General features: G+C 37.0%; 1 protein-coding gene across 12 annotated transcripts in view; it reads left to right on the forward strand.

The window, feature by feature from the left end:
- Positions 1–19,663, forward strand: part of LOC127455032 (DNA (cytosine-5)-methyltransferase 3A-like) — a 115,849-nt gene that overhangs the window by 80,573 nt on the left and 15,613 nt on the right. For 6 of the 12 annotated variants that reach the window (XM_051722570.1, XM_051722573.1, XM_051722576.1 and 3 more), the window contains 9 exons: positions 1,868–2,158; positions 3,722–3,880; positions 4,268–4,375; positions 4,501–4,657; positions 8,513–8,662; positions 11,251–11,295; positions 11,410–11,489; positions 18,450–18,562; positions 18,653–18,836. In XM_051722570.1, coding sequence (XP_051578530.1) covers positions 1,868–2,158; positions 3,722–3,880; positions 4,268–4,375; positions 4,501–4,657; positions 8,513–8,662; positions 11,251–11,295; positions 11,410–11,489; positions 18,450–18,562; positions 18,653–18,836 — 1,287 coding nt within the window. Of the gene's footprint in view, positions 1–1,851; positions 2,159–3,721; positions 3,881–4,267; positions 4,376–4,500; positions 4,658–8,512; positions 8,663–11,250; positions 11,296–11,409; positions 11,490–18,449; positions 18,563–18,652; positions 18,837–19,663 lie in introns of all 12 variants that reach the window. The other 6 variants (XM_051722567.1, XM_051722568.1, XM_051722571.1 and 3 more) reach the window with 1 other exon arrangement.

Genomic DNA, 19,663 nt, shown 5'->3' on the forward strand with positions numbered 1-19,663 from the left:
TTAGAAGTCAGTTACCTATGTAGTAGGAATGTGTCACAATGGTCGATTGCAATGGTCTTAAGCTGTTTTCCTTAGCATCATGCCAAAAGTGCTGTTTTTTATTGATGGTGTGTCAAGTACAAAATAGTTCAACTTATAAAACTGTGTCTTGAGATCCTTGCATTCTGTTCCATTCTGTTGCGCTACATTTTTTAAATGCAAGAATGCATTTTATGTTAACGCCACCTATTAGTGTCAGGTAAATCCTAAACCAACATTACTGTACAGGTCTCCCTTAACACCAATTAACTGACTAGTGATTTACTAATCCGATCAATTTGTTTGTTTTGAAAATATGTAGTTTTGCACATCCCTACTCTTTAGGCAGTTGGTAGTGAGGCAGCTCATTAGATTTTGGAACAGAGCTAGGGAGAACTTTCTGGGGAAGGATCTAGTCATTTCTTTCTCTTTGCACACACACAAGCAACTCTGCCAGGTTCACGTGTATTTGTGTGAAATTGGAGATGGAGTTGAACCCCAACAGCAGAGAAAGTACAGCTGTGAAAGAGATTCACGTGCAAGTGAGAGTGAAAGAGAGAGCAAGAGAGGTGCAGCTGTTGGGGATTTGCTGTGAGCTGCTTAAGTCATGGCTTGGCTCATGTCCTCTGTTTTTGACCTAATAGCTTAGAGTCAGGTTGGACAAACTCAGTGAACTCTCCAGCGTGTTGCTCTCCATGCGTCCATCTCAGTCATGGGGGGAAAGCTCACTGTTACAAAGTGATCACAAACAGCTTTCCCTTAAATAAAAAGGAGACTGTTTTCACAGATTTCTGCCACTTATCACTCTTAAAGGGACGGTACATGCGCTTTATCAAGAGGATGGGGATATTTATGTTGGCACGTGGGATTACAGTACTGTAAACATACCGACGAGTTATCATTACTCAAGACTAGAGCTGGAACTGTGCTATTCTCAGGAAAGCCTGTTTTCTTTGCCGGTCCATATGCTTTACCAGAGATGGCAGAAGGGCGCCCACTCACTATAGAGAAAGCTCTGATGCCGTTTGACGGATAGGAGTGCATAAGGTCTGTTTGAAGATTGTGGAAAGAGCCGTGTCAATTTGAAATCACATGGGAATATAGTAAACTGGATTTCCGAAGACGCAACTGGACCCGCCTCTCTAAAATCCCTAGTCAACAGATGCCTACATCACAGCAAATGTTTATATGTTCTCGGCTACGTTCGGAATGAGTGCTATGCTCGGAATGGTACACTACCACACTAATCTTAGTATTTCTGTTACTATTTCTGATCTACATGGCAGAAATAGTAAGAGTAGTATGTTAGGATGCCATTCCCAGCATAGCATTCAACTTTTGGTCACAGTGGCGGAGCTTCGCTTTTGCAAACCCTTGCATTTTTCCTCAACATTTTTTTGATGTGCTTTTGAAATCAATGGATTCACAGTGTTCTCTGATACACTGTAAATCCTAGTGTGTAGGTGCCTTAAAGAGTAGGAGTTGGACCACTCGTAGGAAACTGAATGTGTGAAATTGTTAAAATGGTGCTTAATATGGCGGCTGTAGAAATGGAAGTCCCGCCTTTTAGTTAAAAGCCTTTTTGATAGAGGTATCACCTGTTTTTTATTTGTTTTTTTTCTCTAAAACGCATTAACTGCATGCTAGCTGGTCCAACCTGAATTTTTTTTTTTCACGCAATTTGAGCCATAGAAGGAACATTTCTGTTTTTCTTCATTCAAATAGAGTTGTACTTATAATAGCTACCCGGGGAGCTTAACCAAGATGGCCGCAGATTGAACTGACTTTCCTTAAAGGAACTTTGGCTTTACCTCCTTCTCTTCTGGTCTCGCTGTTCCCTATGTTGCAGGCAGAGAAGAAGGCAAAACTGGTGTCTGTGATGAACTCAATGGAGGAACTTGGCGAGTTAGAATCAGAGCCCCAGAAACAGAGCTCCATAGTCACCGTCCCAATGCTGTTTCCTCCATCAGCACCGCCTACTCAGACAAGCCTCAAACCCCAGCAGCAACCTCCACCATTTCAACAGCAACAGCAGCAGCCTACCGATCCAGCCTCTCCAACTGTTGCTACCACACCAGAGCCCGTGTCTATAGGAGATGGAAACAAGACCTCACCCAAGTCCGCTGAGTCAGAGTATGAGGTATGAGAAGCTTCCTCATTATTACAGTTGTAGAAAGTAAAGAAGTATAGTATTATGTTGTCTTGGGTTTGATAAATTTGGAATATCATGTAGCATGCTGCTGATTTTGTTCATCAAACATGTGGTATTTGGTTAGACAGATAAGTTCCAAGATAAACATGGGATATTCTGTTCTTCAAAGTATGCAATTACATTTATTTAGTTATGTTAAAAGAGCAAGAGATCTGACTTTTCACACCTTCTTACTACCAGGCAAATTATTCCAGTAGAGGTCTCAGATTTATGTTATACTGAAACATATCCAAATAACTAAGGAAGAAACATTCAAAGAACGGGTCTTGTGCTTAAGTGTCTGTTTATGTGAGTTATTTGTCAGCATTTTATTACCAGTTTCAACTATTACAGGGTTCCCACGGATCCTTAAAAAGGCTTGAAATGTCTTAAATTCAGTTTTCCAAAATGTAAGGTCATAAAAAATCTTAAATATCTTAAATGATACAATAAAAGTCTTAATCATTTAAAGATGTCTTAAATTTTAAAGGCAGAAAAACAGGAATCCTTATATAACCTACTGTGATAAACTTCAAAAGAATATGGTTTAATTAAATAAATGCATGCACTGCATCCTTCAGAGTGAAAACGTGACTGTTTTATTTTCTCCAAGCACGCGGGGGCTTGTGAGTGTTTTCAGCTGTTGCAGAGCAGTTCGCAATTATTAGGACATATCGAAAAGTTATGACAAGCGATCACTAATGATCATCTGTTGATGATGATGGTATAATGTTGATGAAATATGACAATGTTTATTTTTAATTGTTTATATTGTAATATGTTGTAGATTATTGTAGGAGTATACATTTTATTGCCCTTATCTGTTTGAAGGAGCAGCTAGAAGCAGTGAAGCGTATATATTTCATAATAAGAGTCCCCGGTGTGTTTCAGCCTTTAAAGTTAAAAGTTCCGTGCTATGAATCAAATCTTTTTTATTTATTTAATTTATTTATTTATTTATTTTTCTTGGTTATTGGTATATTGGTTGCAAAATAAACTGCATCTGGAATTTAATTCAGTTTAACACTTTTTTACCGATAAGCAATGTTAAGGCCATGTTGAATGTGCGTCCCAGCCTGTTTAAGTAAGAGTTGGTGATACATGATTTATTTTGAAATTGTGTGGGTTTGTTTTTGTATGGGGATACGGTATTAATTTTATTTATAAAATATAATAGGTCTTAAAAAAGGTCTTAAAAAGTCTTAAATTTGATTTTAGAAACTCTGCAGCAACCCTGTTTTAAAGAGTTCAAAACCATCTTATGGGAGTAGTTATACCTGCATTTTACCACCACAACAACAACAGCAGTCCAGATGCAAAGATTCAAGTTTTATTGCCCGTTTATAGCAATTACGATGAAATTTTTATACAGGCCAAAAGAAAAGAAAGAAGAATAATAGATTTAAAACCCCAACCAAAACAATGGGTTCTTCAAGCTTTCAGCATTATTTTTTCTTCTGTCTCAATACATCGTAGTTGATAAATTCTGTGTGTGTTTTTTTTTTTTTACAGGATGGCAGAGGTTTCGGCATTGGAGAGTTTGTTTGGGGGAAGTTACGAGGATTCTCCTGGTGGCCAGGTCGCATTGTGTCCTGGTTGATGACTGGACGCAGCCGAGCAGCAGAAGGCACCAGATGGGTCATGTGGTTTGGTGACGGCAAGTTTTCTGTGGTGAGTATTTGGTTTTGTTCAGTTTTGTGGCAGAAGGTGTACGTAAATCAAGTGGGAATAGCTGTAAAGCTGATGTGCAATTTTTCCAATATATGCTTAATGTGTACGATTTTTGTAGCTTGATTTTACCTCAAATTGACACTGTGGCTCTGTGGCACTATCAAACTTTCCTCTGTTTGTTTGAGCGACCCATCAAGCCAGACGCAGTAACACTGGCTTGATCAATAGTGCGAGTTTGGGGCGGCAATATCTGTTTGTACAAACAATTGTAGACAAGGGAGTTTTCTGTAATCTGTTTGGAATCTGTGATTATTTTTGCAACTCCGTTTGGTGACGCTAATGTCACCGAAATTACAGCTTTAAAAGTTGTTTCAACCCTCTCGGTAGGTCTGTGTTGAGAAACTGTTGCCTTTGAGTTCTTTCCACAACGCCTTTCACCAGCCAACCTACAATAAACAACCAATGTACAAGAAAGCCATCTTTGAGGTGCTACAGGTAGGATTTTTTTGCTGCTATGAGATGCTACAGGTTGGAGTTAAAACAGTGCTTATTTTATTCTAGTTGTAGTATTATATTTATGATTATTAACTAAATTAAAATGTTGATGCTGTACTATGCAGGTAGCCAGCACTAGAGCAAGCAAAACCTTTCTCACATGCCCTGAGAGTGACGAAACTGACACTTCCAAGTCAGTAGACATGCAAAACAAACAGATGATTGAATGGGCCATGACAGGATTTCAGCCAACGGGACCTAAAGGTCTGGAGCCAACTGAAGGTAAGACAGCTGCAGACTCATACTGGTATAACATTAACTATACATACATGTCTTCCTGCTTTGCAAAAGAAAATGTCAGTCTTGTTTAAGTTTCTTCAAGCTGTAACACTTCTAGCAAGTTGGACTTGCCTTGACCTGACCTGCCTCTAAGGGAAAGATTTCAAATTCACAGGTTTCCATATGTTTTGTTGACCTGTTTTGAGTCCGTGTATGATTGCTGATGACAAGATATATGCAATCTGATGAAATTGATGGTTGTGTATGTCACAGTTCCTTGTTTAGTTTAGGGATTGAAGAATCTTTGCTTTCAAGTAGATGCTCATTTAAAATGTATCCATTGAGCCTGTGCAAATGTTAGCCTTCCAGGAATTAAGCTGGCAAGAAAGTATGGGATAGCAGGGATAATTTTAACACTTTATGGTTTGTGCTTATTTATTCAGAAAATATTTAGCCTAAACCTTTTAAAGTTTACCTCAGACGTCTGAAAAATCAAATTGTATGTTTACATTATAATGTAAGTCAATACACAACACATCCTCCAGGAGTGGCTTCAAATAAAATCATGAAATATGGGCTTTAATAGTGACATCAGACTGTATGTAAACTAGTGCTGTCAGTCTATTACATTTTTTTAATTGCGATTAATCGCATAATTTTTTTTGTAGTTAATTGCGATTAATCACAGATTTTGAAAGTACTGAAATTTGACACTATATTATTTTCTTGTCAAAATGCATTTATTTCCATTATATGAAAGAAAAGAAAAATGTAACAATATAGGGCTTTATTAACATTTTCCAAACAAAGCCTTCCACAAGAAATGAACTAAAATATCACCAGTTCAGTTAACATTAAATGTTTCCCAAAGTCTATGAGGGAGGTTGACTAATTGAAAGAACTAGTTTCCCAATTAGTGTTGTCAAAAGTACCGGTACTTCGGTACCAAGTCGATACTAAAATAAAAAGATGTAACGATACCAGTGTTTCTGCAGTACCGGTAGTACCAAGCACCGACTCAATCCGATACCAGCACACAGTATGACTGACACACAACCACTTTAAAATGCTCACAGGCTTATTTTGAACACATACTCTGTTACTCCTTGTGCACTGAAATGGACAATTAATCAAATTAAAATCGTGACATGTCCTATTGTGATTTATTAAACTGCTAAAGGCTGCAATCTTACTGTGGAAGAGCTGCGTACTTTAAATAAATCCGACGGCTCATCTAATAGAAACTCCACAGACATTGAGAATCATTCACATTGTTTGAGATGACAAAACAGAGAACTTATCCACTGTGAATCATGTAAAATATATATTTATATAATTAAAATCACAGCATCTGCGCTTTAATCTCAGCTCAGCTTTATTTATATTGCATTTAAAACAACAGAGTTGACCAAAGTTCTTCACTGAAATAAAAATTAAAATATAACATTTCAAAATTACCACATACACAAACACCAGTGGTCTAAAATACAAACACTCCAAAACTATGTCCTACATTTCATTTGTCAGACTCATAGGACAGTGTAAACAGATGAGATTTCAGACGTGACTTAAAAGTCTTCAATGATCACGAACTGTTTGTCCGGAAAAGTGAAGCTTCCGCCAAAAAACACACATCATAATAAAAGCACGATTCAAAATAAAATCTAGATGCCTGAAATTGAATAAAAATATATTACAACTGTATAGTAAAATGTAATATTCACTGTAATAATAATAAAAATAATTAATCAAAATATCACAAGCAAGACAGCTGTTGAATACAAGTTTGGCAAAAAAAAAAATGCACTGACATGTTGAAAAGTTATATTTTTACTTGTTAAAAGTTTTAAGAATTTATTGATTAGATACCATTTTGATGATGAAATTAAATTAAACTTTTTAAAAAATTCTGGAAAGTTCTGGAAAATAATAATAATTATTAAACTATAATTATTAAAATAATTATTATATAATTAGCATATTTTTGCTGTGGTATCGAAATTGGTATCGAGAACCGTGAAATTTCACTGGTACTGGTACTGACTACTGAAATTTTGGTACCGCGACAACACTATTCCCCATAGGTTGCATATTCATTGCAATGAGCATTAAATCTCTTAAACTCTCATCCTCCACAATATTAATCTGCCAGTAGACTGTGACTATCTGCTTTGTTACAGCAATCGTGAAGCTGCGTTCATGATTCGCGTCAGAGTGTCAACATCAGCGTCGAGCTTTGAGCTCACCATGAAAAATTCCTCCAGACAAAAATGTCTCATTCTGCGTTTTGGTGATAGTTAAAGACTTGACTTGCTTCTGTGGTAATTAAAATGCACCTTACAAGTCCCATCTGGGCTTGTTTTGCAAATACAATAGTGCTAAGAGCTCCTTTGTCCATCATTTTATCACTGACAGGGAAGCACTGTCAAAGATTCTTTTATTTACTTAGATAACAACCTCCACAGCTCTGTCATAGGAGAGTATTACGACATTACCGGCCACAGAATGTCTATGGGACCGCCGCTATTTTATGCTAAGTTTGTAGGCTCATCTTGGTAGAAGGGCTCTGGCGCTGTGAAGTGTGTGTCAGTTTATTGACTCAAGGCGGACACATTGCAAAGGTTCCGCCCTTCACACAAGTGTTTATGCCGTATTAACGGTAAATGCGTTAATCGCGATTAAGAAAAATGACCACATTAAACTTTTTGTAAATGTAAACACAAAGCAAATAAGTTGATATGGAAACATTCTTTTCACTTATCTAGCTTGTGACATATTGTAATACACTTTACAACCTAAAGTATAACCCAAATACGCTCTTTAAGTAGACAAATAGAACATCAGTGAAATGCAACATTCGTTTAAAATCTAACCCTCATCCACATTTTTTTATCAGCAGTTTTAAATGTGTATGTTTGGTTGCCCTTTTGTATTGCATGCACTGGAAGCAGCTTACATTCATATAGACTGGATAGATGCAGAGTTTTTGTAATATTGCAATCAAATCGGTTAAAAAAAAAAAAACAGCACAAAAACATATGGAACTGAAGGAGAATTATTTATTTATTTTAAATTATGTATTTACTAATTTGTGTATGTAATGATTTCATTAATTGTTAATAAAATTACTATGCAGGGGGCCTAGGTAGCTCAGCAAGTAAAGACGCTGACTACCACTCCTGGAGTCGCAAGATCGATCCAGGGCGTGCTGAGTGATATAATGTGGTTCTCACTCTGGGTGGGGCACGTGGTGAGTTGTGCGTGGATGCCGCAGAGAATAGCGTGGGCCTCCACACGCACTACGTCTCCGCGGTAACTCGCTCAACAAGCCACGTGATAAGATGCATGGATTGATGGTTTCAGACGCGGAGGCAACTGAGATTTGTGCTCCGCCACCCGGATTGAGGCGAGTCACAATGCCACCATGAGGACTTAGAGCGCATTGGGAATTGGGCATTCCAAATTGGTGAGAAAGGGGGAGAAAATAAATAAATAAATAAATAAAATTACTGTGCAAAAATTATGAGAGCCAAAACTTGCATTAAAATATTAATATACAGTATATATTTATTTTATTGTTTTTATTTATTTCGTTTTTAACATAATTAGCTCAAAAACGAACTATCTTTTATTTTGGGAGAAAAAAAAGATTGAATTGTGCTTACACAAACTTGAAATGGCCACCTTGAGTGCATTAAGTTATTATTAATGTTACATTTATTAAGCATTACAATCATCCCTGCTCTCCCCTACTCATCTTAACAGAAAGACATTCATAACCAACAAACATATACAGTACATTGACACACTATATAATCCATTAGCATATAGTTGTACATACAGTTGTGCCTTTTCCAGAGGAGCGTAACCCATACAAGGAAGTATACCCAGAGATGTGGGTGGAGCCAGAAGCGGCGGCCTACATGCCCCCACAAGCAAAAAAGCCCCGCAAGAGCACAGCCACAGAGAAACCCAAGGTCAAAGACATCATCGACGAGAGGACTCGAGGTAAGTGGATACTCTCACTGAAACAGGTGCAAAGAGTTCAAAGAGTTCTCGCTCGTAAACACGCACCCACATGAGCTAAATCTGGATTATCAGACTGATCTACTAAGCCGGCAGTGTAAACACAGGAGGGTGTGTCAGGAACTATGACAGGGGTCTCGAATAATGTTACAAGGTTAAAGAGATACATCCTGGATTAAATAATTGCTCAGAAGATAAATTTCCTTCCTTTAAAGTGTAATTTTCTAAAGCTTTTAAGTAATCTCTTTAAAAAAATCTTAATTAAATGGCTTGACATGCATAGTTTTTTGTCAAGTGTTGATTTATGTTCTGTTTAAACTGTAAGTTTGGGCAGGAGATATCAAAGAGCTCTTATTTTTGAAAATAGCCAGTAGGTTTAAAGAGAATGTTCACCAAAAATGAAAAGTTCTCTCATCATTTGCACATCTCTCACATCCCAGATGTGTATGACTTTCTTTTTTCTGCTGAAAACAAATGGTTTTTAGAAGAATATCTGAGCTCTGTAGGTCCTTACAATGCAAGCGAATAGTGACCAGAACTTTGAAGCCCCAAAAATCACATAAAGGCAGCATAAAAGTAATCCATACAACTCCAGTGGTTATATCCATGTCTTCTGAAGCGATATGATAGGTGTGGGTGAGAAACAGATCGAAATTTAAGTCCCTTTTTACCATAAATCTCCACTTTCACATTCATTTTCAAAATGTGAAAGAATGTGAAACTGAAAGTGGAGATTTATAGTGTTTCTCACCCACACTTATGGCATGAAGGTGAGTAAATGATGAGAGAATTTTGATTTTTGGGTGAACTATCCCTTTAAGATTACAGCTGTGAATTTTCATTAGTTGCAGGTGGTTTTAGGCGGAAGGACATTCACATTCTAGAGCATATGATTAGACAACAATCTGTGTAGTGCAACATGAGTCATCAATAATTTTGCTTTGTTTTCCTAGAAAGGAAAGACTGTAAATTTTAAATACACATATCTGCTAAAAGTTATTTTTTGTCAACTTTTAGGAGTATATTAGCATATAGATTGTTTCAGAGCTAATAGACATGGACTAAAAGCCACAAAACTCCAATTTTTATGTCATAGGTTCTTTAAAACAAATTCATCCCTCAGTGCTATTATTAATATTATTATCTTATGTTTGCATGTAATTGGCTGTGAGTGCCTAGTTGGGTTTATTTTGACATTAAATGCTAAATGTTTCAAAAAATAGTTTCTATGTTTTATGGCTGAAAAGAGTAACAGGAGTAATAAGGAGACAAGCTGTTAAATCAGCAGGGAGCTATATTAACCAATCAAATAGAGAAGAACTAGAGTAGCAGACTTTCATCATCTCTTTTGTGGGTTACATTCATAGCCAAGAGTTTCACTTCATTTGGAAAAGTTCACTAGTGCAGCGGTTTTTTTTTAAAAATTCAGTTATCAGAAATACTTGGAGGACTGATTTTTATTGTAATATACTGTATATTTATATTTTGCATGTAATAGCTAGGACTGGACAATATTGTTAAAATTACTGTATATCTCAATAATTCTTTAAGCCACTTAACATATTAAGTATTTGTCAATATGTATGTATTTGCTTTGAAATGCCTTAAAGAGATAGTTGAAAATTCTTTCATCATTTACTCATCGTCATGTCATCCCAGATGTGTATGACTTTCTTTCTTCTGCAGAACACAAACAAAGATTTTAGGAAGAACATCTCAGCTCTGTAGGTCCATACAATGCAAGTGAATGGGTACCAGATCTTTGAAGCTCCAAAAATCACATAAAGTCAGCATAAAAGTAATCCATACGACTCCAGTGGTTATATCCATGTCTTCAGAAGCGATATGATAGGTGTGGGTGAGAAGCAGATCCATATTTAAGTGCTGTTTTACTATAAATCTGTACTTATCACATTCTATTAGTGAAAGTGGATATTTATAGTAAAAAAGGATTGAAATATTGATCTGTTTCTCACCCAAAGTGATTGCATCCCTTCAGAGGACATATATTAAACCACTGGAGTCGTATGGATTACTTTTATGCTGCCTTTATGTGATTTTTGGAGCCTCAAAGGTCTGGTACCCATTCACTGGCATTGTATGGACCTACAGAGCTGAGATATTCTTCCTAAAATCTTTGTTTGTGTTCTGCAGAAGAAAGAAAGTCATACACATCTGGGATGACATGAGAGGAAATGATGAGAGAATTTTCATTTTTGGGTGAATATCACTTTAAAGGGTGTTTCAACCAGACATAGTTTTTGGAAAATGAATGGCCAAAAAAAGTACATTAAAATAATTATGACATTCATTTTGTTGTGTAATTTTATATTGCCTGAAAAATCATTGCAATAATATCCTGAATATTTGATTTATAGCCCAGCCCCATTTATAACATTACAATATGCAACATTATTTCTAAAAGTAATGTTCATGTCAAGTGAATAAAGCTATTTCATGATAAGTCAGTTGAAGTTCAACAAGTCATTTAACAGAAATCAGTGTTCAAAATGCTGGGAGGTTTTCCAAGTTTCAGATAACATTTTATTTTATATTCTATTGTTTTTCAGAGAGACTTGTTTACGAAGTTCGTCAGAAATGTAGAAACATTGAAGGTATGTATGTTTGTGTTGTGTCATAGCTGGCTGTCTGTCTGCGGTACAGCCTCTGATAATCTCTCTCTTTCTCTTTCTCTCTCTCTCTCTCTCTCTCCTTTTGAACAATTTTAGACCTCTGCATCTCCTGTGGCAGCCTTAATGTTTCCCTGGAGCACCCGCTTTTCATCGGAGGAATGTGCCAAAGCTGTAAGGTAAAAAACCAGGAAATTCCTGCTTCCTACTTCCTTGGGTACTGCTTTGTTAACCTGCTTGTATATTTTGAGCATTTCCATTTATATTTTTTATGGTCTTGACAGATACTGTATTGCCAAAAGCAATTTTTGAAAAGAAATTTTGTATATGCAGGTAGTTAAGCGTATAAACTAATTAAGTTAGTTCCAAACAGGAAAGAATAAAAAATTAAACACAATCATAAATCTTTTAAAAATCTAGTTTAAAAAATGGCAAGGTCATAGAAATGTAATCTTTGTGTCCATATTTCATACATAAAAAATAATTAAAAAAAAAAACATTTATAGCATTTAAAAAAAAAAAAAAAATGTTTTTAATGACTTCAAAAATGGAATTATTCACATGACGCCATGCGAGGTTCGGACGTGTGAATGGCGAGCTCTGCGCACTTTGCTGGTTTTAATACTTTTTATGTCATAAACCGGTGAGATTAGATACACCCTGATCCTTAACTGTTCTAGGAAGACAATATGTCAATGAATTCAAAATCCTCGGGCTCTGGAGACATTAAAAGACACTTATGTGCTCAAGCTGACGCTCCTGACAAGGCCACGGTCCAGGGAGTCAATTTGGCCGGAGAAGTGCGGGAAATTCAGCGAGAATTGTTGAACTTGTCAGCAATGCTGATGAAGGTCGTTGCTGACTTGGTCGCTTTTGCACTGATGATCTCGGCCAAATTGAGAATAGATGCTAAGGATGGCCGAAAAATATTTACATGTCCCCAACAAGCGATGTCCTTCATAAAGTCAATGGACTGAGTAAGTTATTTTGTGGTACTCACGTTGCAGCCAAGTGGGCTGACTCACTGAACACTCACTTGACAATCTGAGGAAACTGAGCGCCTTTTTCGATTCTTTTTGTGCTGGTTCCGCCTAGAGGCTGGAGTTTGTTTTGTGTAGTAATACTCCTTTGGGCCAGTGTTGTGGATGAATCTGCACGTTCTTTGTGCTTATGCCTCCTGTTGGCTGGAGTTTGTTTTGTGGAGTATTTCTTGCAAGACATTGGAATGATTAGGTCATTTGTTGCACTCATGTAACCACCGAATGGGCTGGCTCACTGAACATTCCTTTGACTGTCCAAGGAAACTGAAACTTTTTTTTTTTTTTGTACTGTTCCACTAGCGGCTGGAGTTTGTTTTGTGGAGGAACACACCTTCGGGATGTGGATGAATCTACACGTTCTTTGTGTTTATTCTGCCTATTGGCTGGAGTTTGTTTCATAGATTATCTTCTGTTATGTAACTATGTCTCACAAAATTTGTATAGAAACACCAGACTTGAGCAATCCGACGGCAAAGTTGTCAAGGGGGCTCTCGTAGGCGTACATGGACTGTTTGAGTTTGGGGGGGATGGATGCCATTTGGCGCTGTCAATGCGCATGTTTTTCTTTTTTCTGTTTGTTTGGTTTGGGGGGAAGTTTGGGGTTTGATTGTTGCACTAATGTTGGAATGTGGTCTTTATAACTTTATTTTTGACACACAATCTATTTTTTCTAATATGTCAAAATGTCAAATGTTTAATATGAGTGGATTGTCTCTCTCCATGTGGAATGTGAATGGGTTGGGGCACCCCATAAAAAGAAGGAAGGTTATGTCTCTTCTTAAACGGAAGAAATATGATATAGTGTTTTTTCAAGAAACGCATCTTTCCCCGCAGGAAACTGAAAAATTTGGGAAGATATGGGGTGGACATGTTTTCTTTAGTGCTGGCTCAAGTAAGAGCAGGGGAGTCATTACATTTACATTTACATTTATTCATTTGGCAGCTGCTTTTATGCAAAGTGACTTACAAAAGAGGAACACATAAGCGAATCATCTTAAGGAGACAGTGGTACTAAAAGTGCCATATTACAAAGTTTCGCTAGCATCAGAATAGCATTCAAAACAGATTAAATTGCAACAGGGACATTTTTTTTTTTTTTTTTTTTTTTTTTTGTGATTGGAAGTGCTCATGGAAAAGATGTGTTTTTAGTCATTTTTTGAAGACAGAAAGTGAGTCAGCTTCATTGATGGAGTTGGGAAGGTCATTCCACCATCGTGGTATGATGAAGCCGAAAGTCCAGGAAAGTGTTTTGGTGCCTCTTTGTGTTGGTACAACTGGTGGATTAAGTTACTTTATAGACACCCGGTAGCGGCGGTATAAACAAATGGATTAATTTCAGATTATTTTACTCTGGATAGGGGCACCTGGCAGGGTTGCCCTCTTTCCCCATTATTGTTCTGTCTTACCCTGGAACCATTAGCAGCTGCGATAAGAATGGATGACTTTCCAGGGGTGATGGCGGGAGGTGTGGCGCATAAGCTTTTGCTTTACGCAGATGATATTTTATTATTTGTCTCCGACCCTACTGGATCTATGCCTTGCCTCCACAGAATTATTAATTCCTTTTCTAAGTTCTCAGGATATAAAGTCAATTGGTCTAAATCCGAAGCTTTGGCTCTGACAGCGTACCGCCTGGTAATGGCTTTTCAGCCCCGCGCCTTCCAGTGGCCCAAACAGGGCATTAAGTATTTGGGTATTTTATTCCCAGCAAATTGTTCTGATTTAGTTAGAGTTAATTTTGACCCTTTAATAAAAAGGTTTTCGAGCGATGTGGGCAGGTGGGCTTCATTACATTTATCTATGATTGGGAAGGTTAATGTTATTAAAATTAATTGTATTCCAAAATTCAACTACCTGCTACAGTCTCTCCCTATAGATGTCCCCCTCTCTTATTTTAAGCAATTTGATAGCATAGCAAAGTCCTTCATTTGGAATGGTAAACGTCCCAGATTACATTTCAGTAAGCTGTATAGGCCAATTGACAAAGGTGGGCTAGGCCTACCCAAGATATTGTTTTATTGTTATACATTGAACAGGAAGTTCTTGTCCCATTACAAAGCCTTTCTATCAAACTAACCGGAGAAGTTAAGTTACACCCCGTTGCATTTGCACTCGGTATGGACAAAAGTGTCCAGAGTGTTTAATTCGGACATTTATTTAATTGTTGCCTCGAGCATATGGCTGAACCCAAAATTATGTATTAATAATTCCCCTTTCTGCTGGTCAGAGTGAATTGTGAGGGGGGTTACTACACTCGGTGACATATATGAGAGTGGAGTGTTGAGATCCTTTGAAAATTTGGTTCAACATTTTGGGATTCCCAGATCTCAGTTTTTTAGGTATTTACAGCTGCGCCAACTTCTCTGTACTATTTTTGGGATTAGCATACACCCCCCTAAAGCAGCAGACACTCTGGGAGGGGTGATTACTGCTTTTGGAAAAGGTCATGAGGCATCAGTGTATTTAATTAATAATGGGGGTTAATTGTTGATTCCGTGTATATATGTTTAATATGTGAATCAATAAAAAATTGTTAATCAGAAAATCCTTGCACTTTAAATACATGGGTACACAACTTAATCATTATTTTCAAGAAAAGTTTTAAAGCAATTTAAGGTAAAAAATATTTTTTACAAATATCATGAATTTGAAGTCATACATATCAAAAGGTTTTCTAAGGGTTACACCACATGACCAGAACAAAATGTGCCTTTTATAAAATTATATACAGTATATAATATATATATATATATATATATATATATATATATATATATATATACTGTGTATCATTAAAAAAAATTGTTGTCACATGACAACAAAATGTTGTTAGTTGCAACACCTGACTTTGATTTGATGGACAAATGTTTTTCAAATATTAATAATATTTTTAAACAAAATTGTTTTACTGCTTATTTTTTTAAGAAATATTAATAATGGGGGCCTGGGTAGCTCAGCGAGTAAAGACACTGACTACCACCCCTGGAGTTGTGAGTTCATATCCAGGGTGTTCTGAGTGACTCCAGCCAGGTCTCCTAAGCAGTCAAATTGGCCCGGTTGCTAGGGAGGGTAGAGTCACATGGGGTAATCTCCTCGTGGTCGCTATAATGTGGTTCGCTCTTGGTGGGACACATGGTGAGTTGTGCGTGGATGCTGCAGAGAATAGCGTGAAGCCTCCACACGCGCTATGTGTCCGCGGTAACGCGGTTAACAAGCCACGTGATAAGATGCGTGGATTGATGGTCTCAGACGCAGAGGCAACTGAGTTTCATCCTCTGCCACCCGGATTGAGGCAGGTCACTACGCCACCACGAGGACTTTGAGCGCACTGGGAACTGGGCATTCCAAATTGGGGAGAATAGGGGAGGGGAAAAAAAAGAATCATTAATAATATAGGCATGTGACGATATAAAAATGTTACATCACGATAATTGCTGAAGCTTTTATCACGGTTCACGGTTTTATCACAGTATTGAATTACATTACAAAAAAAAGAAAATATTTTTTTTATTGTTGATCTCTAAATAACAAGTTTAATTACTTTTTTCAGTACCAATCTGGCTTTTTAATTTAACAGATAACAAAGAACTTTGAAAAGAACCCTGAACATTTAAAAAAAACGAATTGAACATTTAAATAATTACACAAAAAAAGAAAATAATATACAATAAACATTTTTATGAATGTACACTGGCGGCCAAAAGTTTGGAATAATGTACAGATTTTGCTCTTATATAAAGAAATTGGTACTTTAATTCACCAAAGTGGCATTCAACCGATCACAGTGTATAGTCAGGACATTAATAATGTGAAAAATTACTATTACAATTTGAAAAAAAAAAAATAATAATTCAAAGAGTTCTCATCAAAAAATCCTCCACGTGCGGCAATGACAGCTTTGCAGATCTTTGGCATTCTAGCTGTCAGTTTGTCCAGATACTCAGGTGACATTTCACCCCACACTTCCTGTTGCACTTGCCATAGATGTGGCTGTCTTGTCGGGAACTTCTCATGCACCTTACAGTCTGGCTGATCCCACAAAAGCTTAATGGGGTTAAGATCCATAACACTCTTTTCCAATTATCTGTTGTCCAATGTCTGTGTTTCTTTGCCCACTCTAACCTTTTCTTTTTGTTTTTCTGTTTCAAAAGTGGCTTTTTCTTTGCAATTCTTCCCATAAGGCCTGCACCCCTCAGTCTTCTCTTTACTGTTGTACATGAAACTGGTGTTGAGCGGGTAGAATTCAATGAAGCTGTCAGCTGAGGACATGTGAGGTGTCTATTTCTCAAACTAGAGACTCTGATGTACTTAACCTCTTGTTTAGTTGTACATCTGGTCCTTCCACATCTCTTTCTGTCCTTGTTAGAGCCAGTTGTCCTTTGTCTTTGAAGACTGTAGTGTACACCTTTGTATGAAATCTTCAGTTTTTTGGCAATTTCAAGCATTGTATAGCCTTCATTCCTCAAAACAATGATTGACTGACAAGTTTCTAGAGTTTCTTTTTTGCCATTTTAGACCTAATATTGACCTTAAGACATGCCAGTCTATTGCATACTGTGGCAACTCAAAAACAAACACAAAGACAATGTTAAGCTTCACTTCATGAACCAAATAGCTTTCAGCTGTATCTGATATAATGGCAAGTGATTTTCTAATACCAAATTAGCAATTTAGCATGATTACTCAAGGATAAGGTGTTGGAGTGATGGCTGCTGGAAATGGGGCCTGTCTAGATTTGATCAAAAATGACTTTTTTCAAATAGTGATGGTGCTGTTTTTTACATCAGTAATGTCCTGACTATATTTTGTGATCAGTTGAATGCCACTTTGGTGAATTAAAGTACCAATTTCCTTCCGAAACAGCAAAATTTTTACATTATTCCAAACTTTTGGCCACCAGTGTATAAAGTAAATAAATAAGTTAATTCGTTAACGCATGTGATTAATTGTAAAAGTTTAACACGTTAATTTTTGTTAATCGTGATTATTGCATTTACCGTTAATGAAGCAGAAACCAAAATATACTTTGGTCATCTGCCTGGAGTCATTAAACTGACGCACACTTCACAAACACACACTACAGCCGTGCAGTGATCAAATGATAGGGAAAATACCTCTTAACGCTATTTGCTGTACAAAACAAGCCCAGATGGGATAAATCAAGTACTTTACAGCCTCTGTAAGTATTTGAAAATAAATATTAAGTCAAATAGTCAGTTACCGCCTTAAAGTGCAAAATTGCAAACATGTTAAGACCCTTATGAACAATCCAACTGTTTAATTATCTGTAAAATGTACAAATAAAAATCTGGCAGACCAGTACCGACCTACAACTTGTCTTGTTGAGGCTTATGTTAAAGTAAGGCTGGACTCATTTTATCAAGCCAGCTACTAGGCTACAACAAAAGTAATGCATGTTTTGTTTTCTGGAAAGCTAGCCAGTTGCTAATATATAGCTAGGCGCTAGCTACAAATTTAATAACCGCAAGTTCACTCACATTGTATTGCATTGTATGAATGCGTTCGTTCCAACTTCAACTTAATATTGAAATCATCGTTGTGCCACAGTGCCATTATTAATTACAGGACATATTATTAGCTGATTACATCTGTAGTTGTTACTACAAGACACAAACGTTGCTGTGTAGCTAGCGTACTACTCTTCAGCCACTTGAAAGCAAGCTTGCTTATTGTGAGGGAACACAAAACTATTTCAGAAAAAAAATCCCGCCCTGTCCTCTAAGGGACTCTGTACCAGATAGTTAGACTTAGACATTTTTTACTGTAAACCCCAGAAAAAAGTGACTTTGAACTCAGAAATGTAATGCATGTTCGTCATAGTAGAGGTGCATTCAAGTAATTGTGTTGTGTGAATTGCTTTTGTGATGTATTTTTGAGTAACTTAATGGATCTGGAGTCCGAACAAAAAACTGTGTCACATCATTCCATAAATGCCATAAATGTCAAATTGATAGCAAATCAATCTCATATTTTTCTGCTCCAGAACAATTTTATTATGCCAAACAAGTTTCATTTTTGTGCCAGTTGCTCCACTATACAATATACATAGTTCATATTTCTGTGTCTGCTATGTTGTAGAACTGTTTCCTAGAATGTGCATATCAATATGATGATGATGGCTACCAGTCCTATTGTACTATCTGCTGTGGGGGGAGAGAAGTGCTCATGTGTGGAAACAATAACTGTTGCAGGTAAGACACCCATTGAAGATTACTGTTTTAGGATTAGTCTTGTCTCCATTATGTCACAACGCAGCATATATCTTCTTGTGACGTCTGCAGGTGTTTCTGTGTGGAATGTGTGGATCTGTTGGTGGGGCCCGGCGCAGCACAGGCAGCTATTAAAGAGGACCCGTGGAACTGCTATATGTGTGGACAGAAAGCACAATGCGGTCTGCTGGAGCGCCGGGCAGACTGGCCTTGTAGGCTGCAACACTTCTTCGCCAACAATCACGATCAGGACTTTGTAAGTGACTTTGCTTTTTGAAGAATCTCAGTGTAAAAGAAGGATATTACTGCTTTGTCCTGCATATCATGACAAAATTGGTTAAGGATTCCTGTCTAAACAAGAGGCAAATAATAATCTAGTCATTATGTTTTCTCTGTTCATTAGATGTAAAATATTGCTCGTTTTGGAAAAGTTTAAAGGGATTTAAAGGGGTAGTTCACCCAGAAATGAAAATTCTCTCATTTACTCACCCTCATGCCATCCCAGATGTGTATGATTTTCTTTCTTCTGCTGAAAACAAATGAAGATTTCTAGAAGAATATTTCAGCTTTGTAGGTCCATACAATGCAAGTGAATGGTGACCAGAACTTTGAAGGTCAAAAAGCACAAAAAGGCAGCATAAAAGTAATCCATAAGACTCCAGTGGTTTAATTCATATCTTCAGACGCTATATGATAGGTGTGGGTGAGAAACAGATCAATATTTAAGTCCTTTTTTACTGTAAATCTTCATTTTCACATTCTTTCACATTCTGAAAGTGAAAGTGGAGACTTATAGTAACAAGGACTTAAATATTGATGTGTTTCTTTTTTTTTGTTTCTCCCACGTCTTTAAGCCGCCATGTCAAATTAAAAGAAGTTCGAGTCATCTGCGTTCTGTCCCATTTGTGGCATTGCACCTAGCTTTTTTAAACGCAATAATGCGTTCGGTCTGAACGGCCCCTAACATTAAATAGATATGTTGTTATTCTCCTGGAATGTAACAATTCAAGTAAAATCGTGGTCCACTGTTAGAAATAAATATAAATGACACAGCTGTTGTAATAAATATAGTGCTAGATAGAT

The sequence above is a fragment of the Myxocyprinus asiaticus genome, chromosome 17, assembly GCF_019703515.2.
Source record: "Myxocyprinus asiaticus isolate MX2 ecotype Aquarium Trade chromosome 17, UBuf_Myxa_2, whole genome shotgun sequence".
Lineage (NCBI taxonomy): Eukaryota > Metazoa > Chordata > Actinopteri > Cypriniformes > Catostomidae > Myxocyprinus > Myxocyprinus asiaticus.